Source organism: Acomys minous (genome assembly GCF_964271855.1).
Source record: "Acomys minous genome assembly, chromosome: 6".
Taxonomy (NCBI): Eukaryota; Metazoa; Chordata; class Mammalia; order Rodentia; family Muridae; genus Acomys; species Acomys minous.
Window position 1 is genome coordinate 4,627,807 of NC_140487.1, and position 23,581 is coordinate 4,651,387.

The following is a 23,581-nucleotide window of genomic DNA, read 5'->3' on the forward strand; positions in this document are numbered from 1 at the left end:
TCTTATAATTAAGAAAAGTAGCGCGTATGTATCCTATTTCAGGGACATACTTAGGAGACAGCATTGGCTATGACTTGGTTAAGACAAGTCGGACCTTGTGAATTCTTTCACACTGGATTCCTGTTTTTCATTTCTGAGGTCTCGCAGTGAGCTTGCTGTGTCTTTGTCATTCCTCAGTGAATCTCCGCTGTCAGGTTTGAGCATCTTTGAAGGTTCCCTAACAGGGCTGCTGTAGCTTTGTTTAGTGGGAGGGGGGTTTATTGGTATTTGCATAGAGTTGCCGGTGGTTAAGGTGGTTAATCTGTCAGTGTGATGGTAATGAGCTTTGAACCTTGAGCATGAGGCCAGACGCTGTTACTAGTTCCTAACTAGATCACAGCACTTTTCAGAGTGGGAGCCGTGGTTTATCGCTGTTGTTCTGATAAGGAAACTACAGGCCTCCGAGTGCTGTGAGCACCATGTGGCTCCTTGCTCACTCACTCGGGGCATCACAGTCAGACCAGCCCACACAGTAGACTGTTCCAAACACACCAGGCTCCCTTTCTTGACTGGCCTGGCAGAGGGCCTGAGCTGAACACTGGGAATTGTGCAAAGATCTTTACATTGGGCACAGACAGAGTAGACGTAGCTGTCTGAAAGATGTCTACGCTTTCACTCACATTGCCCTTCCTACGGCCCACACAACCTTACACTTGTTTTCAGTCCTTCAGTTTTTCCTGGGTTTTTTTTTTTTTATAAACATCCAGATTAAGTGTCCTGATGTTACAGATGATCCTGCTAGTCCTAGATTTTTACTGTTGCTGAGTGTCTTGTAGACTAATTAGTTTTTACAATGTCTGTTCCAGTTCCGATAGCTCCTGTTCAAATGCTTCCCATGCCCTAGGTGCTCTCTTTCAAAGGAAAACCAGTGAGATTAACTGTGCAGACAAGAAAATGATCTTCCAGTTTGAAGCCTCCTGGCCTTGTTTCACACATGTGGACTGAAGGCTGACTGTTTCACTTACTGGATGGCCTTCCTTTTGGAATGAAATGGCCTTTTCCTTGATAGCCATATGTGTATTTAGCTTGGAATGATTGTGAATGGGTGTGAAATGATTTCACTATACACTAGGACTCTGCTGCTCAAACAGCTTGTGGGACACTCACAATACAGGAGTAATGTTACAGTGCCTCTGACTGTTGAGTGTGGCATCAGCAGGATGCCCTGTTAGCCTCATTCTCCCCTCCTAAAGCATAGTCAGCAGTGTGACGCTTAGTCTGGGCGTCTCTTCAGAAGGATGACAACGACTATCTGTGGGGCTAGGCTCATGTAAAAGCTGCTCTCAGCTTCTTAGAGTCTGGTTATACAAGGTATGACCCTGTATAAGCATGTGTGGGGCATTACTGATAAATGCTAAGTTGCCAAAAATAATACATTTTTGTTTGTATTAAATAAGTACAGTCTCCCATAAACATTTCTTTAGTGAGATCCTAAATTGTACATTCAGATTGATAAGGAATTCGATGAGTTAATTGGTGGGACTACAGAAATGTATGTGAAAGTCTCTGTAGAGGTGGCCAACTAAAACTCAGTGAAATGAAGCAGTATGGAGCCACGTAGCCCAGTCCTGACTCAGAGGGCGTGTGTGTGTGTGTGTGTGTGTGTGTGTGTGTGTGTGTGTGTGTGTGTGTGTATGTGTGTGTGCGCGCGCGTGCGCGCACCCTCGTGCGCTTCGGTGCACAGTCCTGACTCAGGGGCACATGTGTGCGGGCGCTTCTGAGCCGTAGGACAACTTGGGGTGTGGTTTTCCTCAAGTACAGTTCACTTTTTTTTTCTTTTTACAATTTTTTTCTAGACAGTTATTTCATTGATGTAGAAAGGTTCCCTAGCCTTGGAATTCAAAGCACATGCCAGCAACCCTGCCTTCTTTTGTTCTGTAAACATGGCTCCTGGGGGTCACCTGGTCCTTGCAAGGTAAGCATTCTACAGACCTCTTTTCTCCAGGTTCCTAGTGCGAATTTCGTGTTGATTCATAGTACATGTGGGAAGGATTGACAAAGAGTGCTCCTAAGAGTTCTTCCAAGGACACAGGCTGAGTCACTGCTACCAGAACATTCTTCGTGAACATGGCTGTGCAGAATGTGAACATATCAGATCACATGAAGAAAGACAAAGTTAAAAGTCGGCTTTGAATGTGCCATTATGTTCCCCGCATTGCTGGTTAATTTTCATAGCAGTTTTCAAATGTGGCATATCTAAATCAATGGCATTTATTTCTGTATATGTAAATTACAAGATGCATTTCAGGATTATAGTACATAGTGTTGTGCCTGCATGTGTGCCTGTGCACACTAGAAGAGGGCACCAGATCTCATTACAGATGGTCATGAGCCATCAAATGGTTACTGAGAATTAAACTCAGGACCTCTGGAAGAGCAGACAGTGCTCCTAATCTCTGACTCATCTCTCTAGCCTGATTCTCAGTTTTTTGTTTTTGGGTTTGTGTGTGTGTGTGTGTGTACCTTGTAGCTTTCTTAGAGTTAAACTTACACTACTTCTTTATAGAATGTCACATTTCACTCTTGGAGCATGGATTCCTTTTCTTTAGGGTAAAATAGGCCTGCAAATCTTTTTTAAAAAGATTTTAAAAGCTTTTTAAAGATAAAAGTTTTTAAAGATAAAAAAGATTTTTTAAAAGTTTTAAAAACATCTGGAATATTATTACACAGGTAAAATAAACTACAGCAAGAAGAACCATGAAACAATCAGGAATTATATTAATGTTACATTCATAGTGTTTTGGCTATTAAAAAATAGCGTATATAGAAGTATATAGAAACAACATGAAAATGCATGTTTACAGTGAAAAGATGACACATTAAAGGTTATATCCTGATACCAAGTTGACATAATTTGCATATTCTGTATATTTATTCATTCAGTCATTAAGAATGACTTAAACATTAAAAAAAAATCTAGAATAGGAAGTTTTCCATAGCTCATTTGTAAATAAACCCAACCTAAATTGATATAAGGCTATTTGTGGTCTATATCCCACTTAAATATGAGTAAATGGTTTTGTCACACAAGTGTCAATGTATTTGATTTGGGATTGAAGATGTGTCCACAGTACCTTTCAAAATTGATTGAAATTTTAAATATCAAACATCTGACACATCTCAAAAATTTTAGGGAAGTGAGATGGGCCTTCATAAGTTCACAAATTTTGCAAATTTAATCCAGAGATAATTTCCAAACAATTTTCAGGTCCTTAGTATTTAAATAATTATATAATAACATTTCTACTTACCCATTTCCATCTGGAGTTACTTTGAAATGCTTGATTTCATAAGGCCACTAGGTGGTGTCTTTGTAAAAGTGGAAGCACATTAAAAGAAATAGCATAGAGTAAATGCCAAGATGATAAGATAGATGAGTCACTTTGAAAAAAAAAAAAAAGACCTCAGCAAGTGCACAGATTTAGGGTAAAAAGTAAAATCAGATTAAGTACAGCACTTTTTATCGTGTAATGTAATAATATTTTTTCTATTGCTGTTTTCATTCGAGGGACATTGACACTGATATAGCCAAACATGTTTATGTGTTTGTGAGAAAGTGTGTGTGTATGTGTTTGATGTGTTAGTAACTTATTCAAGTTACATAGACCACCTAAGAAAAGTACATTCTAAAAAGACTGTTGTAAAATTGAGCATATAAAGTGAAGTTCATAGCACATTATCAGTAAGTTATTAAAACAGGCAGTAACTGTTAGGCTGCACTTAACAGTGGAAAGGACACGAACCTGTCTGCTGCCTATTTTTGTGCCATTTCCGGCCTCTATTTCTAACCCTCGTGTTTTCACATTGCCCCTGTAGGAGGACGGTGAATGATGATGACCCTTTGAAGGTGACGATGGGGTGCGACAGTGAGTGCTACTGCAGAATTGAGAGTGTAGTTGTAGCACAAGGTATAAAAATGACAGTGACTGTCACAAGTGAGGGAAGCGGACTGTATAACAAGTTTTTAATTTCATCAATATCTTTAAATATCAAAGGATGTTAAATATAGTATCACACTATAAAGGTTTAAAATTTGACTCTCGAATCAGACTGCGTTTAATCCTTGGCTCTCTCATTCAGTCTTTGCCCTATTTTTCTCAGTAGTACAAAAATGCTAATAGCGGTCCTTCAGTAGAATTGTTGCACTGACTGTTCCAAATACAGACAACGTGCTTAATAACGATATTTAACTAACATTTGTTGCTATTGTGAGATAACCACATGAAATTTGTGCAGGGAACATATTTGATCCTTTCTCCAAAACTGATGTTAAAGCTTTAAAGATTTTTCATGACAGAAAAACAAAAGCTTGCTTCTCCTGATTTATAAATGGAGTTAATAGGTCTCTTCCTGTTCTCGCTGGCTGCCAGGAAGCTAGAGCAAAGATCCGGGACAAAAGCGAGTAGATAGACACTGCTATAGACTAGTGTTCTTCCAGTGTTCATATTGGCATTTTAAAAAAAAATAACCCGTAAGCTTAGACTGCTTACAGACTGCCTTCTCAGAAGTGAGAGAGCTCCCAGAGAGAGGTTAACTTTGAATAATCTTAAAGTCTATGTCCCTGGCAGCTAGCTATCTCCACTTCTGGCTCCTTGGCTTCTGCTATTGTTGGTTGGTTCCTTTGCAACTGCGCGGGGCTGGTGCCCTGGCTGGTGAAGCTGCCGGTTGCTAGGATACGGCCAGCAACAGAACATCTAAGCAGAAAGGTGCTGCCTCCCAGGACTGGAGAAACCTCTTGGTCTGTAATAGCTGTGCTTCTTTAGCAGGTAAGAGGACACTTTTGGCAGCCCTCTTCTATATGGCTGCTGTTTCTAAATGGGGGTGACTCTGGTGTGCTAGACTCTGCAGGGGTGCGGATCTCGCTTGGGCACAGGGCTCTCTGGTCAGGGGATAATGCTCCTTAACTTTATTAAAAAACAAAAGCCTTACAAAGAAAGCATCGCGCCTCTTCTGACCTTCTCTAGTTAACCCCTCCCCACTGATTTGGTATCTTGAATCAATAGAGTCAAGATGGGAAGTTTACTTAACCCCACTTCCTGGATGCTGATCATGGTAACTGTAACGCTACCATGGAGAGGAGGGTGCCTGGATCTGCCCTTCTACGGAGACAGGTTGCAGTCTGCAGGGAATTCAGGGCCTTTACGCTTTCCTCGCTAGGCACGCTGCTTTCCTTCAGTCATCCGCTCACCTACTAACAAACGCTTCATAGGCCTATCCCACAGAAGGTAAGACGTGATCTCTGCCTTCCCAGTATTCCAGAGGCAGCAGGCTTAAAGGGAAGAAAAGAAATCAAGCTGAGGTTTAGGGGCAGATTATATATTTATTTATATACATTCTTAATAGTCACTGAGTTTTATTATTAAACCAAAGGCTAAAACCCATTTGAATAGATAATATATATAAAAAAAGAGGAAGTTCCGCATTCTTGGGGATGTATGCCCCTAGCACTGAGGAGATGAGGCAGGAAGATGGCAGGTTTAGGGCCAACCTGGGGTACATAGTGAGCTGCTGTGTAGAGGTCTGCACCTCCACCAAATAGTTTCACAGTCTTAGTCACTGTTCTATTGCTGTGAAAAGACACCACGACTAAGACAACTTTATAAAAGAAAGCATTTAATTGAGACTTGCTTACAGTATCGGAAGTTAGCAAATTATTATTAGGGCAGGGAGTATGGTGGCATATGGGCAGGCAGCTGAAGGAATAGCAGAGTGCGCTATATCCTGATGCGCATGTGCACGCACACAAACACAGAGAGAGAGAGAGAGAGAGAGAGAGAGAGAGAGAGAGAGAGAGAGAGAGAAGAAGAAGAAGAAGAAGAAGAAGAAGAAGAAGAAGAAGAAGAGGAGGAGGAGGAGGAGGAGGAGGAGGAGGAGGAGGAGGAGGAGGAGGAGGGGAGAGGAGAGGAGAGGAGAGGAGAGACTGTTTCTGACATGGGTTTTTTGAAACCGTAAAGCCCACCCCCAGAGACACACTTCTGACAAGACCACACCTCCAAATCCTTCTAATCCTATCAAAGAGTTACATTCCTTGGTGACTAAGCATTCAAATATATGAGCCTATAGGGTATTGGGCTATTTTTTAAAATCTATTTTATTTGGGTTCCTGTATCTACCACCTTTCTCCACTTTAATCCTTTTCAACAACCCAAAACCAGGTAGGAGAGACAGGAGGCTAGTAGGGAGAGGAGGCATTGAGATCTTTTCAGACTACTTCCTGCTGATTAGGGGCGTTGAGTCCAATCTTTGTCTCGTCAGGATATCTCCAATTTCTTATTATCTCTTTTCTCATAACCACTTGATAAGTTAGCAACATCAGCAGCAGGAGCAGGAACCAGCAGAAGGAAAAGCCACCCCTAACCCCCTCATGGCTCTGGTCTTTTTATACCCTCTCAAGAGTCCCCAGAATTAAACTGTCTTCAGCTGGCAGAATCACGCCCCTGCCAGAGCATGAGGCAAAGAGTCTGCTGCTGTGGACAGTCTGAAGCAGCCCCATATCCCATACCTGGTATTAAAACAGAACATAGTCACACAACAGAACTGAGTTTTTAAAGACACTAAAACTCTCACTACAGTAAGGGCCATTCTAATCCAAACCACCACATGCTTTAACAATGAAAAACTGAATAGCAAACATCTCTCACCATTTCACATCTCCACCCATTCACCTTCCAGAAGTGTTCAAAACGTGTGTGCCGCATTGCTGAAGCTGGCATGTGTGCGCACCGTTCTGTGCTAGCACTGTGTGCCTCACAGTGGCTTCCTCTTGGTGTTGCCTGCTCTGCCTTAGTTTTCATATATTTGTGTGAGTCCGTGGAAGTTCTGATGCTACGTTGTGAGACAGCGTTTCTAAGCACACTATGAAACTTGGAAAATCGAAAGCAGAAAAACTCATAAATTTCACTACCAAAGAATCCAAAACTTCACTGGAGTAAAAGACAATATAACATCAAGTATATTGGCAGTGACATCATAACATAAACAAAGGGATATTAAATGAAGATACTTAATTTTTCAATACAAAGATGAAAAATACCAAGGGACTGCAATATGGTGTTGAATCTTAAGAAAACAATTTTATGGAATTTAATGGAGAGCTGCAAGTTTTTTTGACTTTCTACCTAACTAGGAACTTTTTTGTAATATTTTAAACTTGAAAATAAGAATGATGTATATTTGTTATAGTCCTAATTTTTACTTGTATAAAATGTCAGTAGATCAACAATAGACCATATGTGGCTCACTTAGCTCTGTAATGAAGTTACTATACAATTATTGAGAAAAATGAGGTAGAAATAAATGTTTAAAATGTTAAGTATATAATAACTGAAAAACAAGTAAAATTGAATCAATGTTTATAATATACAGAAAAGTTTATATATTTAAAAATAGATGATTTCAATTATAAATTAATCACTGAACAATTTGTGGAATTATATTGTTTGACACAGAAATAAAACTAGAGTATTAACAGTATGAGGTTTATTTTACCCTTTCTGTTCTATTAGCTTAATTTTTCTTTTAAGCACATTCTGTTCTCATAAAACTATATTAATTTAATTATAATAATCTTATAACATTAATTTTAAAACTTGAAAATAAAACACTACAAACCAAAATTAGACAGACCCAAAGTCTATGCAGCTCAGTGGACTTCTGTGCAGTTAGAACAAGCATCTGGAACAGAAGCTGTGAAGCTGGACATTAAGTTTTATACTTTCAATATGAAATCTATTTAAGCCCAAAATACTTCACGACAAAATTAGAATTACAAGATAGTTATCTTCATATCATCTTTCATAGCTTGTGCTATGAAAATTGTAATAACGTTTATAAAGTTGAAAATTAACTTGAAAGATCTTTCCAAATTGTAGCTGGGTTGCTGCTGTTAGTATTTAAGCTGGAGCTCCCAGGAGCTCCTAGAAGCTCATACTGTAATATGTGTGCTTGATCATTTACATGTAAAACTTGCTACAGTGGGTGTTTACACATGTTCATATATGTAAGTGGAGTGTGTTAAGAGACATATGGGGAGTGTTAGGAATAGATATTAATTAATGGTTTGTCCTAGCTAAGGGAAAATAAAAACCTGTCGTACACCCCCTGCTCCACTTTAAATCATTCCCGTGTACCTGACTTGCAAATACAGGATATTCTCCGATTGTGAAATGACTGTTTAACTTTGGAGATGACCCCTTGCAGCATACAGTGCAGCATGGAAATATTAGCTTGTTGATATGGCCAGAATTGGCGGTCCCAAGACCACACCTGTTATGGTGCCGTCTGATCTGAGGTGATAGAGCGAGGGGGTCCTTGCCAGGTAGGCACCATGTAGTTTGGACTTCAGTCTTCAGGACTGTGGGGTAGATAAGCCGCCTTTCTTTCCAAAACATTAACCCCAGGCTCCTGGGATAGCTGCCTCCGTTCCTTCTGAAGGCTACGCTGGTGACCTTGTGCTCGGTTTCATCATGTAAAGGCTGGCCACTTCCTTCTAGGGCCAACCTTGCAGCGCACAAATCCCTGCTTACACACTCAACCCAAACCCATACCAGTTCAACGAGACAAATGGATGTCTGTACACTCGCTCTTAATGCTTTTGTGCTAAACCAAAGGAAGCCTGTTATATTTGTTTGGAGAAGAGGTTTTCTCAGCCTTCATTTTTTTTTTTTTAACCTCAGTAAACCAAACCTCATGTAACTGTCTAAGCAGTGGCCGTAGCTTTGCATCTGTCACAGTAAGTAAGAGCATGAGAGGACATGCAGGGCGTGCCTGTGTGGCAGGCTGCTCCTGTCCGCGGGATGCTTTATATTTTATTCACTCACTTCACTAAGTGTGTTTTTTACTTCAAATACACACATCCATGCACAGACATAGCACACTCGCTCGCCTTCTAGTAGTGAGATAGCTCCCACTGATATTTTTCTTCATAAGGGTGGTACTCAAAATGGAAGACCCAGACAGAGCATTCAGCCCTCCCTGTGGCCGCACCAGAGCACCTTAACAACTCAGCTCACAGGCTGCAGCATCCTCTGCTGTGGCTGCCACCTTCTGAGCCGGCTCCTTCTGCAGCCTGGCTGTGGGGTGCGCTGGACCACACTGGTCTAAACACAGAGGCGCTGCTGTTCTGCTTCCCAAGCCCAATCCCCTCAGTTACCGTAACTTTGACTTCAATTACCTTGCAGCATGCCCTGCATTTGACTTACATTTGATATGATCCCTGTGTTGGGGTCAGAGGTCATTAAGGTCTCTTTCTATTTGTGAGAGTAGAGCTAATGCAGAGTCTAATTTTTATCCAGGGGACATTGCCTGGTTGGTTGCTTGAAATATTTAATCCTTTCTATTGCCAAAGTATATATACCATATCAATTTTCTATTCCAAAAAATATTAACAAGTCCTTTCTTAAAGAAGTATACTTCATTGAATAATAAAGAAATAAGGGTTTTCCCCCTCCCAAATGCCCTCAGCGAATATCATATTCCATTTCTATTTTTAAGGTTCTCTGTTATTTTTATTTTTTGTAATTTTTTAAAAATTAAAATCTTATTTGATGCCTGCCGCTGGTAAGAAAATAAACATTAAAAAAATAAGTACCAATATTTTAGGTGTCTGAGAGTTTTGTCTGCATATGTTTCTGTGCACCACATGTGTGGCTGGTGTTCATGAAGGCCAAAAAGGGAGAGCAGATGCCCTGGAGCTCTAGTCTCAGGTTGCTGTGAGCCAGGCTGTGGTTCTGGACAACCAAACCTAGGTCTTCTGCATGATCAGCAAGTGCTCTTAACCCAGAGCCATTTGTCCAGCCCCGGTGAAGAAACACTTACATGTGTAGTAACTTTATTTATTTGTTTTAATTTAAGAAAATGTCTGATACAGAGGAGAATGTTGATCATAAGAAAGAAGTTGACACCACGGGCGACAGCGAAGCAGCCGCTGAAGTCATCAGCATCCCTCGCCCTTTAGAAGTGGAAGGGTCAGATGTAACTGCAGAGGAAGAGTCAGTGCTGGAGGAGCTCACCACCGAGAGTGAGGGGACCACGGAGGGGCAGAGCGAACGCAGCATTTCCACTGCGAAGTCGTATGACGTCAGACACATGACAGAGGACTTGTCCTCTGAGACTGCTGCGCTATCTCAGGGACAAGAACAGAAACATCCCGAGAACCAGACAACAGAGGATGACGCCATGTCATTTCTGACTAGAATAAAAGAGATAAAGGAGAATGTGCAGATATCAATAAGAGACGCTTCAGCAACAGGTACCAGCTGTAGGGGACCAGATGTGTGTGTGTATTTATTTTTTGTTTTTGTTTTTGTTTTTTTCTTTTTCGAGACAGGGTCTCTCTGTGTTGCCTTGGCTGTCCTGGACTCACTTTGTAGACCAGGCTGGTCTCGAACTCACATTGATCCACCTGCCTCTGCCTCCCAAATGCTGGGATTAAAGGTGTGCGCCACCACACCCGGCGGACCAGATATTTTATTTCTTTGTTTCAAAGGGTAGTTTTTTGTTTTTTGTTTTGTTTGTTTGTTTCATTTAAAATTCTATTAAAAGATTTAAAAGTACAATTAAAAGCCTTTCTTCCTCTCTCTCTCTCTCTCTCTCTCTCTCTGGTTCAAATAGAGTAAATAGGAATAGGTTCTGGGTATAAATGAATTATTGCACATAGTTAGCAAGGTATAGTGTGGAACTGGAATCCAGATATCCTTTGCATTTGGTATTCCCTTATTCCATGGTTGATTTTTGTTTTGTTGTTTTCTGCCTGGTACACACTGTATATACAGATCAGGAAAACACATTTTGGCTTTCATCATAGGTCAGTTTTAATGATATGCAGAGAACAATGTGGGTCTCATGTATGCATTGTCATTGCTTGATGACAGAGCAAGGGACAGTGACACAATGGTTGCACAGCTGCTGGCTGCTCCTTCTCTTCTTTGCCATTGACGTTTGAGAATATCCACCTGCGATAAAAGAACATGGGATCTGATTAACAGCAGTAACAGTATCAGCAGTGAGGGGACAGAGAGAGAGGAGAGAGGAGAGAGGGAAGAGAGAGAGAGAGAGAGAGAGAGAGAGAGAGAGGGAGAGCACACTGTCATCTTCAGCAGCAATCAGGCTCCCTTGATCTTTTTAAGGAACTCACTCAACTTAGGCCAAACTAGGATCTGTACCGCCATCATAGAAAGAAGTTTTAGAACAAGCCCCAATGCTGCAGAGCTGGAGGCTTTATTAAAGACATCTTACGACAGGCTTTAAGCATGAAGGTTAGAAGAAAGAGAGACACTCAGCGGGAAACCAAGCTGCACCTGAGGGCGTGGACTCCTGGGACAGCGTCCTAATTACTTGTCTTACCATTTCCCATATGTACCATTTTCTGTAGTTTTCAAGCAACACCTCAAAAAGTTGCTAAGACACACTTCTTTCCTTTTCTCTCTCTTTTGATAAGCAAGGTCATAGGATGGCTTCCGAGCTGCATTGGATGGAATTACAGTCTGATAAAGCAGAATCACAAGCCAGCAGGGTTACATAAGGGGGCTCACCTTAGGCCCTTTTTCTGCGGGCGTATGGTATTTCTGGTGAGATTCCTAGAGGACTGCAGGCATAAAGCTGGTCTGGGGGCAAGGCTGTAAGAAGTTTCAATCGTGCTGGAATCTTCGCTTCTCACCCAGGGAGTGGCAGCAGCCCGACGGGTGAGGAGCTCCTTTCTCGTGGCCCCATGGTTCCCCTGTCTTTCTAATCCACACCAGCAACAGCAGTTTGTTTTTGTGAAATGGTAGCTCGGCGGTGTCTCAGACGACCTTTGTGCCGAGTCTGCACAAGGCAAGAATGGCAAGGAACAGGGCAAGGAGGTAGAGTGAGGCCGTCTCACCAGGCAGGACTTAGTAGCTCTCAGTTTAGTTACTCCATGTGAATTTCTGGTGTTTTGGGTGTTTCAGTCATCCCCGATATTGTAACTTATACCAAACACATAGTGATTTTAAAAAGCCTGTGTTGTGTTGCCCCTTCCTCTAGATATAGGTTGCTGACCCTTGCTGCCTTTGATGATAATTACTCTTTTCTCTTTTTGTTTACAGTAAAAATTGTACTCATCCCTGTGGCCCAGGAAGTTACAATGCCTGTTAGGGTCGATGTCCCACTTAGATTGCTCAAGGAGCACTTTGCACGCTTATTACGTATCCCACATTATGTAGTGCAAATAAGTCATGCAGGTAAGTTAGAGTGCCCATGAATTTATCGAGACTATCCTGGTTTTAACATGCAAATTACCCAAGATTTTAAATCTATCTCAATATTTAGCATTTCAGCATTAGGTTGTGATTATGTCTTCATTCATTTAATGCATTTCTATAAACATACATTTTATTCTAGATCCTTTGGATACAACTGAACACTCTCATCACTGCCAAGCACCATTCCTGACCTGAAGTCGTTTACAGACTAACAGGGAGGGAGTGCACGAGGCAGCTACCATGTGCTGTGTGCCACGGAGATGCTTTCAGGGCCACAGCCACCCAGACTTGAGTATTACAGAGGAAGGAGCCTGGGTGGCTGTCGAATGGTTCCGTCAATAAAAGTGACAATTATTGGAATAAGTCCCAAGGGAGCTGGAGGACTTTTAACCTCTACAAGAATGAACAAACTCTAAACATTAAGATTTTAGGAAAGCGTCCAGAAGATTTGAGTGGGTGGAGGGGAAATGAGATTGAACAAAAAAATGGATGATGAGGAAGAGCATATGGAACACAAATAAAGATCATTTCTGAGCTTTCTTAAACATTAAGGCAATTTTCACAATGTAAATTTTATTACATTTTGTGGATGTTGTTGATAATCTTTGCTTGAGTTATCCAGCCTTATGCTATAATTAGATAACTTGTTTATAACTGTGGTAGTCTAACAGGTTAGCACAGCTGACATTTTCACATAGGGCACATATGAACAAACCCTAATATTTTCATTAAAATAGTTTTTTTTATTGACTTATAAAGATGTTACAAATAGTTTACAGAGCATACATTTAGTTCTAAGTTAATTTTTAAATTCTGCAAGGAGGCTGGTGGTAAGGTGGCACAGCAGGTCAAGGTACTTTATACAAACATGAGTTCTACCTCTGGGACCATGTGGTGGGAGGAGAGAACTGACCCTTTAAGTTGTCCTCTGTATGTCACTTCTGTGCCATAACATGCACATATATACATGAGCGCACGCACAGACACACACACACACACACACACACACACACACACACACACACAATAAATAAGTGAATAAAAATGCAACAAAAAGTTTTAACTCTTACTAGAGTAAATGAACTCCAAACATTAAGATGTATTGAAATAACCAGTTAAATGTTGATTGTGCAAACCAAGCAGAAGTATAGTGATTACAAACAAAAATTGTAGTGATGATCGCAAAGGTTGGTATGCTGAGTCCTTAGCATGCTGGTACTTCTACAGAATATTCTGCTTATTTCATCATTAACTTATATAACAACCCTCAGAGGAAGATACTATTGCTGAAAAGAAACACCCACTTCCTTGCCATAAAACACCCTGACATTTTCATTCATTCATTCATTCACTCATTCATTTCTTTCTTTCTTTATTTTAAGGACTTGTTGTTGGGAACAAGGAGACACTACAACAATATGGAGTTAAACCTCAAGACACTGTCCAAATGGAGGTGTTTTCCACAGATCCCAAGCAATATCCAGTCAGAAGAATAGAGGGCTTGGGTGAGAGCTCCAGGGTCATAACAGTCACCGTACAGAAGAGTGAGTCCTCTCATGTCTGTTAGACAAAATATGTCAGTGTGCCCTTGTGTTGAACTTTGCTTCAGTCTTGGTTTTCATCTCCTTAGGCACTGATCACTACGAGGAAGTAGTAGTTGAGATAATAAAATCTGACTTCCACAAGCCGTTTCTCGGTGGATTTAGACATAAAATAACAGGAGTGGAATATCACAATGCTGGGACACAAACTGTACCTAAAAAGATTCCCGAAAACTTCAATCTGTTCTGTAGGGACTCACAGGTAATATTATTATTTTCCTGTTTATGTGCGTGACTTTATAGGAGCAGCAACCATATACTGTATGGCCCCCTCAAATATTCTTTATTGTGACCCAACCTGCACAGCTTTTGGATGGACCTTCCTGGGGGTGACAGGTAAGGAAGGGATGGCAGGGAAGCTGACATCCAGTGAGTCATGTGCTCTGGCAGAGATGTACCAGTGGCCCAGGAACTCAGGGCGTTTGTTATGTAGCACTAAGTATGGACTCTGCTGTGGAAGGAGGAGCTGTGTGTATTAGGAACAGCTGGATAAGGAGTCAGCCAGTCTCCCGGGGCCTCCAAGGGCAGTGTCAGGCCACCGTGCCTGGGAGGAGGAAGGGGTGCATGATATTTTCGATGTACACTGTCAGCTTCCGCTTTCCGTGAGCCTGACCTGGCGAAGGACTAGCCATTTCCACAGGTCTGAGGCACTGGGATTGTTGACATGGCTGTGCTCGCTCTGGACTTCACCCACTAAGATAATAAAAGAACGACCAGTGTAAATATGTTGACAAGCACTCTCCACTTGCAGATGTTTATAAGATTTTCCTTACTGCAGAAATTGTGTGGTAGGTGCTTATTTTCAATGGTTTTATTTTAGACAGTGTTTCAAAGGAAAAAGACACAACAAACCACAAATACAACATCCACTCAGATGACCAAAATTGGTGTGTATGTATCAAACATGACGGATAAACTGCTCAAACCAGGGAAGTACTTCACGGCAGAGGAGTACCACCGGCGAAGGTTGAATGCGGTAAGATAGCAGCATTCCCTGGGGTTGAACACTAAAAATTCGCTGTTTAATGCCGGTTTCTCTTTGTGTATTTCTTAAGTCATTATTGTACCCCAAGTGTCATACTATGCTTGTTGTTGTCATACTATGCTTGTTGCTGGTATGACTCAAAGACATCCTATCTGGGTAGGATTGGTGGCTGCTTCCCTCCTTTGGAACCTTGTGTGGTGCCTTCTGCTACCATGGAAGCCAGTCCTCAGGGAGAGAGTATTCAGGGCAGTTCCAGCTCAGGGATCTTTGTACCCTGTTTCTTGAGTGTATAGTGTCTTCAGCAATAGGGATTTGCTGCCCACCTCTTGCTGTTAACCAAGGGCAATTTGAAAAGATCATATTGAGTGAGGTAACTCAGACCCAGAAAGACACATGTGACACGTTCTCTTTCATTGGAGGCTCCAAGCCCCAAATCTTCAGGTGGGAACACGTGGCCTGTAGTAGTCACAGAAACCAAGATAGTAAAATGGTACCATTGCCAATTAGTGGGAACGAGGAGCACGGAGTGTGGACCAGCAGGGTACAGTGGGTCTGGTCAGGGAAATGGCAAAGGGGGGGGAGAGAAGCTAAATATAGAAGGAGGTAGGAGGAGGGTAAGGAGTAGTATAAGGACAAAAGCGATCTGATAGGAGAACAGGGGAAAGAAGGAGGGGACGTGGAGGGAGGTAATACAGGAGGAGGAGGTGGGTAAAATAACAATATGAATGTCAGACAAAGCCACAAAAAAATCATCGACTTAACCATTTACCTAAAACACTACAGTACACGCAATTCTGTGTATAAACACACATATACAGTTTTAATGAATTTTTCTAATCTGGACTGATGATGGTGCTCCCTCATAAGCCAAAGACCACTGAACACAACACCCAGTACCAGACATGTGAAGCCCCCTTTCAAGTTGTTGGCCAAGGCTGTCCAAAGACTCCCAAAACATGCGACCTATTCATGTTGCCCAGATTTCTTAGGTAAGAATGGGAAGGCATTTGAAATAATGCAAATGAGCTTACCAACTTCGAAAGCACCCTGGTGCAAATATGTATCCTATTTATTTACTTATTTTTAATTTTGAAATGTATTTTTTCTTTTAACACTGACTGTCTTATGCTGACGTCTTTTCCTTTACTCTAAAGACATCAACTCTGTCTAGTGTAGTGCTATTTTTGTTGTGTTTCGTGTTAGTAAAGTGGTTCAGAGGCTTCGGCTTTAGAATTAGCTGAAGAGATTGTTGCTGTGTTGGATGCTTTGTTCCTCAGCAGCTCTGGGTAGCACCTGAGAATGCACACTGGTGGAAGTTTCCAGACAACCAGTGATGCTGTCGACCCCGGATCTATTCTGTTAGCTGCGTTTACCAGTGATTCTCTCCACAAAAGAACATTGTTCCTATTGTTCCACGAGGGGCCTTCTCTTTTGTTGGCTCTTTTAAAATGGTCAATTATTCTTCGGTGTATACTCGAAGGAAATTCTGATGTGGTCAGAGGGATTAAAACAGAGAGCAGTTCCCCACTGACCTCCAAGGTTAATTTCCCCAGGGACCCTGGGGCCACAAAGTCTTGTAAACAGGGGGTGGGGGGGGTGGGGGGGGAGAATCACCTGTTCTCATGCTGAGGGAGGCTGTGGAGACACCATTAGGTAGACTACGTCTTGTGCAATCAACACAGGGAGGGTCCACACAGGAAAAACTTCATTCATGCTTCCAAATAAAACAATGGTCTAGCCGGAAGAGCCTCAACTTGTTTTTGATGATATACGTGTAGACCTCCTTGTTATGTGTTTAGAAAGTGCGGCTGTATTGTAACTATGTGCTCAAACTTGTAGCTGTTCTGTAAGCCAGAGACAGTTAACATTCCCAGCTGCTGTAATGCTTATCCAACTACTTTGGGCCAAGCCTGCTGCTATTGTAGAGAGAATGGTTAGTTTCCCAAAGCCAGACATGGAGGAAAAGCAGAAAGATGATTTGTGTTAACCGCCTCTCCAGAGTCTGTGCTCTTCAGCACATACTAATAGCAATGTATTGCTAGATTTCAAAGCTAAAGAGTAGTGGCACATTATTCATACTTTTTAAAATTATTGTGCATAATGTCTCAGAAAGAATTAAATACTGTGAGTATTGTTTTGTTGTAGTCTTTGAATCAAAAGCATCATTGTTGCTGTTCTTTATGCTCTGGTCAACTTGCTAGGGACTCCTTTTGTTTCCTTTTGACTTGCACACAGGTGTTAGTGATACAGACAAACTACAGGCGGTGGCATGCTAAACGCTACGTAGATAGCTTGAGAAGACGCAAGCAAATAAGGTTGCAGTGGGAGGAAGACGAAGAGCTCAGGAAGATGGCAGAAAAGGAAGAGTGGATACGAATGGACTATTACCGGAGGCACAACCCTAAAACAAACGAAGACTTTGAGCTCGTTTACAACGCTCTAGAACGTAAGTACTGTGAGAGCTTTGTGTGACAGACAGATGGGAACAAAGGAAAATCTATAAAACTACACATAGGTGTATATACATATATTTACAAACATATGTATGTGTATATTTAAAGGCATATACACAGGGTTATAAACGGCTGCCCTGGGACGCCCTGTGTAGAGTAGCCTGCCTTTGAGATGTCATTTGTGTGTGCATGTGTGTGCCCCGGTGTGTAAGGAGGTTGGAGGACAATTGCAGGGTCAGCTTCTTCTTTCCATCACGTAGGTCCTAACAATCAAACTCAGGTTGTCAGGCATGGCAGCAAATACCTTCATCCACTAAACCTCCTGACAGTCCCAGTAATGATATATTTTTTTTGTTCTGTCTTTCTTTTTAGATTTATTTATTTATTTTACATCATTCTTTAAAAACTATGTTTTTAAGCTGTATGAGGTGGTGCACACCTGTAATCCCAGCACTGTGAGTTTGAGGCCATCCTGGTCTACAAAGCAAGTCCAGGACAGCCAAGGCTTCACAGAGAAACTCTGTCCCCCAAAACCAACCCGCCCCCCCAACCAAACCAAGCAAACAAAAAAAGTTTTAAATTCAAATAGAATTGTAACACAACACCTCTTTCCCCTTTACTGCAATCTCTTCCAGGTACCCCGGCCCCGCCCCCCCCCCCCCCCCCACCGCTCCCGCAACCCTTCCCAAGCTCACCTCACCCATAAGCTTTGTTACTTGTGTGTGTGCGGTTTCAGAGCTGACCACGCTGCACTGGACAACCAATAAATTCTCCTTCTGCCAGCCAGCATTAGTTGTCTGTAGCTCTTTGTCCAGAGGTAGGAGCCCATGAAGAGTTCCCCTGTGTGGCAGCATGCCCATTGATAGGTACTGCAATTGTTCCAGCTTGTTTATGCAGCCATTTGCAGGAGCAGGCACTTCACTGCAGATTTCTCAGTGTTCTGCCCCCTCTTCCACGATGTTCCCTGAGCCACAGACGCAGGCGCTGCGATGCAGCTGTGTCTCGTGGCTCTGGGCTCCCTTCCCCAAGCCACAGACGCAGGGGTTGCGGTGTAGATGCGTCTCTTGGCTCTGGGCTCCCATGGATGTTGATGTTTGTATCCTGTCTGGTTGTGGTTTTCTGTGCCGGTCTTCATTTTCTGTAAAGAGAGGCTTCTTTAGCCGGGGTGGGGTGGGGGTGGGGTGGGGCAGTAGCTGTTCATATCTATTGTGGTTAATTCCTGTTTTATATGGATCAATTCTTAAATTGATGATGCAATTGAGATTATTAGCCACATTTCTTTAAAAAAAATCCTATAATCATAAAACATGTTCTATCATAGCAGGAATCTATGAGAATAACGTTTCAAATCATATATGAATTAGCCAAAGATGTCACTATTATTTTGTCATGTTGATGAACAATTGTGAAAAATATCATAAAACAACAAATTCTGCCTTTTCCGCTCGTTGACAGTGATAGATAATACACAATGCTCCCTTCCTGTGAACCCCAGTTCCCCAACTCTGGGTAGAAGACAGACATCTCAGCCACATCTTATTCAATACAGTGAAAAACACAACTATAGCATATAGGGAAATACATATAGGGAAATACATACTGACTTCCTGTCCTGAGGTGACTAATCCTTGCATGTGTTTTATATATGACCACATAGGAATTGTATGGAGAAAATAAAAACAAATAGAAGTTTCTTACATAGAAAATTTATGTCAGTTTTCCCATCTTAGAATTGTAAATTAAAATATGTGAATAATTTAGAGAATTGGGAAGTTACTTAATATCTGTGTACATGCTGAGTGTAAACCATTGCCTAAATTTAATACGTTTTTTTTTTCATTCCATTTTCCTAGCTGTGCCTTGTAACTGCTGCCCCCTTGTGGCTCCCAGTGACAATTGCATGCTTTGCACTGCAATTCATAAGTCAAGTTTCCGTTTTAAAGGCAGTCTTTCTTCAGTAATAAAAGCAATATTCATTTAAGAAGATAAGCACTGTTATCTAATGTACATCAGACAAGATCATCTCCAGCTGGGGCTTGATGTTTGTGTCCTTTCTATAGCACTGTGGCAGGGCTGATTTCCATGGACCTGAACTCCCACGAATGTCAAGAAGCCGAGAAACTTTGGTTTGAGTACTTGTATACTCGTATTCTTTTTCTTTTCTTAACATAGTATTTTTACTGACTGGGAATTTTATATATTGGACCCGGTTACACTCACTTCTCAGTTCTCGCAGGTCTGTTCCCTGGCCCTTATGACTCCCACTGCTCAAAAGAAGAAAAAAGAAAAAAAAAAAAAAGATCCCAAGAAATGAAAACATAAGTCCAATTTGTTTTGCCCATATTCTTGCTGGAACGTGGTCAAATTCCCCGTAGCCGGCTCCCAAGTTCCCATATTCTACAGAGGGCCTGGAGTCCCACAGCTTGTTTTGCTTGTTTTTATGTAAGTAGAATTATTCAGAACAATTTTTTACGTCTGTCTTTTAAATGTCAGTATTCTGTTTATGTTATTGTACACAATTCAGATTTTCACTTTCATTTCTATAGCATATGCTATATCAAAAAAGGATCACAATTATTTTATCCATATTACTGTGGATTTGTACCCAGGCTCTGTTTTTCAAAATATAAGTAATGCTTTTTGTTGAAGAAGACAAGTGTGCTTGTCTCTAGGGTCTAAGACCTAGGACTGGGGAATTCTAGTTCACAAGACATGCATTTTAAAGCTTTCATGTGCTGATAGACAGCCTTGCAAAGATCATACCTGTTTGTGCTTTTCGAGGAAAAGTATAGACTGTAATTACTCCCCCATCTGATCCAATGTCAGACACTTCTGTCCTCTGTGCTCTTTCTGGAAGATGTACAGCACTATCACCCACACTCATTTTTGGTTTAGAGCCCAAGAGTTGGGACTCTGTGTTAGGCATTCTCTCCCCTTGTAAGGACTTTGTAGAAGAAATAAATCAAGAACCAATCCTTGGCTCATGTACCCCTCAGTAAGCTCACAGAAATTAAAAAAGAAGGACAGATTGACGAGGCTAGTCGCTGTTTTTTGTTTTTTGTTTTTATTTTTCAAAGCGAGCCATTACTTTGAAGTGGTTTCCCAGAGAATCGTGAGAGGTATTTCAAGGGAGCGCCCTCTTGGGTGTTTTCGAAATGCGCTCCTTCAGTCTGAGGAGCGCGAGGACTTGGTGGTAGCCCTTATCCTGGTGTCTGACTGCAGCCCAGGGGGCTAGCGGCCTGGAGGAGGACATGGCCACGAATAGCACTCCAGGGTGTTTTGAGTAGAACCGCGCAGTTGTCTACCAAACTGCACAGGGGAGGGTGAACAAGCAAGGCGAGCCCCTCCGGCATCCTGCTGAATGGGTCAACTGGAGACACATGGGATTTTGTCGGTAAGCAGCTCCAGGTGAACTGCTGACAGCCGCAGCAGCAGCTACCTACCTGGGGTTTAGGCTTGTCTCTCTGGGCCCAGAGACTTGGAGAATGGGGACGTTTAGCTCAAGTGCCCGAAGGCTGGTAAGCACGGATCACAAGTCAGGCTGGGTGGAGAGGGGCTCTAGTCAGCCGAGAACACACCTTCTCATCCTTCTGAGCAGTGGGCAAGAGAAACGTGAAGACGAGAGGCTGGGCCATCAAGGGTGCAAGGCGTCCATGTTTTCCCCAACCCCGCTCCGTGGCTTCTGTCCTTTACAACCTTGGCTTTGGCTGTGTAGCTGTTTCTGCTGGATCAAACCATGCCGCTTCAGAAGGAGGGTTCACAAAGCTCATAAAACTCCACAGGAACTTGCTACATTCCTGCGGCTCCTCCCTTATAAGCACTGTGTTACAATCATGTAACAGTCGCTGGGGCAGAGGAGCGGGGAGCACTTTTAGTGCAGCACAACTTCCCATCTGTGCAGGGAACTCCAGATTCCGGGAGTCATGGCGCAGGGTGGTGCAGGGAACTGCTAAATCACTCCCACTGTAAGGAACCCTAATAACTAATTGGTCCCCCAGATTGTAATGGAACGGAATACTTTCTTTAGTCTGACACTGCCTTTGTGTGAATAGGCATTTCTGTGATTCTCCTCAGGAAAAGCCATAACAGCTTGTCTTACATTTTTTAGTGCTGTCTTTGCTAGAGCTCATGTCTTCACCATTGATAAAGTTCAATTTATCAACTTGTATATATATATATAGATATATATAGATATATATATATCTATATATATATATCTATATCAGGTAACCAATATTATATATAAAAGTTCTCCAAACTTAGGTCACATAGCCTTTCCTCAATGTTTTCTTATGGAATTTTATAGTTTTGTATTTTATATTTAGATATATAATTCATTATGAAAATTATATGAGGTATGAGATGTAAATTCAAGTTAATTTTGGTCTTGAGCATCCAGTTGTTCCCTCTCTCCAGCTGTTGGAAATACAGCCTTCTCTCCGTTGAATTGTCTTCTTATCTCTGTCAATGTCTTATTATTTGTACGCTTCTGAACAGAGCATGATAGGGTGTGTAGCTTATAAGCAACACACATTTAAGGGTGCACTGATGCTTAGGCCAGTTTCATAAGAAATTGATTTAATTAGTGAGAGTTTCACTACCAGAACCTAGTCACTTTCTGGAAACTCAACCTAAGACCATTGCCTTGAGGACAAAAGTTGACATGTGAATTTTGGGGCACACACACATTCAGACCACGCCAGTAACTTGGCTGTGTGTGTGAAGATCAATTTCTTAGCTGACCACCCAGTTCTGTCTCTGTCTCTCTCTCTCACTAGCATCACAACCTGTCCATTCTGTATCTCTATGGTCGGCCCTGAAACTGAATAATACACGTCTTCTGTTGTTCTTATGTCTGTTCTGTTTCCTGTCTTTACACTAAGATTTTATTATTAGCTTTATTCCATTCAAAACCTTTTGCTGGGAATTTGAATAGAATTGTGTTTAATCTAATCTATAGATAAATTGTTACAACCAATATCTTAACAATATTGAACCTGTGAACACTATATCTTTCCATTTGTCTCAATTTTTTAAACTTCTTTTGTCAGTGCTTTGCCTTTCAACACATAACTCCTTCACATATATTACTTTTTCCTGATACCTAATTGATTTGGTGTTATTTAAACAAATTCCAGGAATAAAGATGTAGTTCAGTGGCACGGTACTTGTCTGGGTTAAATTCCCAACATGGAAAAAGAAAATTCAAATAAAATACCAGGTGTTTGTTTCTGCTGTATCAGAACACAATTGATCTATATACATTAATCTTATATCCTCAAACGTCACTAAATTCACTTACTAATTAATCTTGGATGCTTTATTTATTTTTTTTTGTAGACAATTAGAAACTGTGTTGAGTGTGAATAAAGGCAATTGTTTCCCTTAGGAAGTATGACTTTAAAAGTTTTCCTGGCTCAGCTAGTTAAGACTTCCTACATGAACAAGAATGACAAGAGAGCACATTTTTTATCTCATTTTGTAATCCTCTAGAACTAGTTTACCTGATTATTTGTGTGTGTGGAAATCAATTTGTTTCAACACAGTTTAGCTTGTAGCTTTTATTTTTAACTGAATAACTTTTTCTCCATTGACTTGGTTTTTTCATCTTTGTGGAAAATTAGTTAACTGTCTACTTGTGGGTCTGTCTAGAAATATCTAGAATCTTGATCGTATTCTATGGAGCTATTTGTTGGTCTTTACACAAATATCACACAGCCTTTATTATTGTAGTTTTATGAATCTTGAAATAAGGGGCTATTAGTCCTCTTGAGTTTTTTTTTCAAGGTAGATTTGAGTATTTAAAATCTTTCATTTTTCTAAGTAATGTTTAGAATGAGTTTGTAGACTTAGGGTCTGCTAGTGAATTTAGAGACAGTTCACTTATCCATGTGGACTGGTCCAGTGTGATGCTAGGGAGAGCGCGTGCAGGTCTTCACAATGGGTATTATCGCACCATGGCACAGGTGTTCAGTGACAGGCTTTATTTCACTGAAGACATCCCTTACTATACATTAACGACTGAGAAGGGTTTTCCTCATGGAGAGGGGTAAATACTGCATTTTTGTTACCAGCTTTTTCAGTATTCTAACAATTTTCAGCATTTTTGTAGTGCTCTCTATAGTGATTTATACCAACTGATTTTTTAATGCATTAAACAAACCCTACATTCCTATAGTGAACCCTATTTATTTCTAATGCATAATCTTTTTTATATAGTCAAAATCTGGTCAGGACTTTTATATCAATTCTTGAGGGATATTGGTCTATAGATTTTATTCC

General features: G+C 41.3%; 1 protein-coding gene across 6 annotated transcripts in view; it reads left to right on the forward strand.

Moving 5' to 3' along the window:
• The first annotated feature begins 115 nt into the window (after positions 1–115).
• The window catches only part of IQUB (IQ motif and ubiquitin domain containing), a 54,353-nt gene continuing 30,887 nt past the window's right edge, over positions 116–23,581 (forward strand). For 3 of the 6 annotated variants that reach the window (XM_084785378.1, XM_084785383.1, XM_084785382.1), the window contains exons 1-9: positions 116–1,954; positions 3,856–3,905; positions 8,715–8,770; positions 9,892–10,288; positions 12,105–12,239; positions 13,643–13,804; positions 13,891–14,063; positions 14,682–14,837; positions 17,082–17,292. In XM_084785378.1, the coding sequence (XP_084641504.1) occupies positions 1,923–1,954; positions 3,856–3,905; positions 8,715–8,770; positions 9,892–10,288; positions 12,105–12,239; positions 13,643–13,804; positions 13,891–14,063; positions 14,682–14,837; positions 17,082–17,292 (1,372 nt within the window). In that variant the 5' untranslated portion in view covers positions 116–1,922. Of the gene's footprint in view, positions 1,955–3,855; positions 3,906–3,925; positions 4,806–8,186; positions 8,357–8,714; positions 8,771–9,891; positions 10,289–12,104; positions 12,240–13,642; positions 13,805–13,890; positions 14,064–14,681; positions 14,838–17,081; positions 17,293–23,581 lie in introns of those variants that run through there. The other 3 variants (XM_084785380.1, XM_084785379.1, XM_084785381.1) reach the window with 3 other exon arrangements.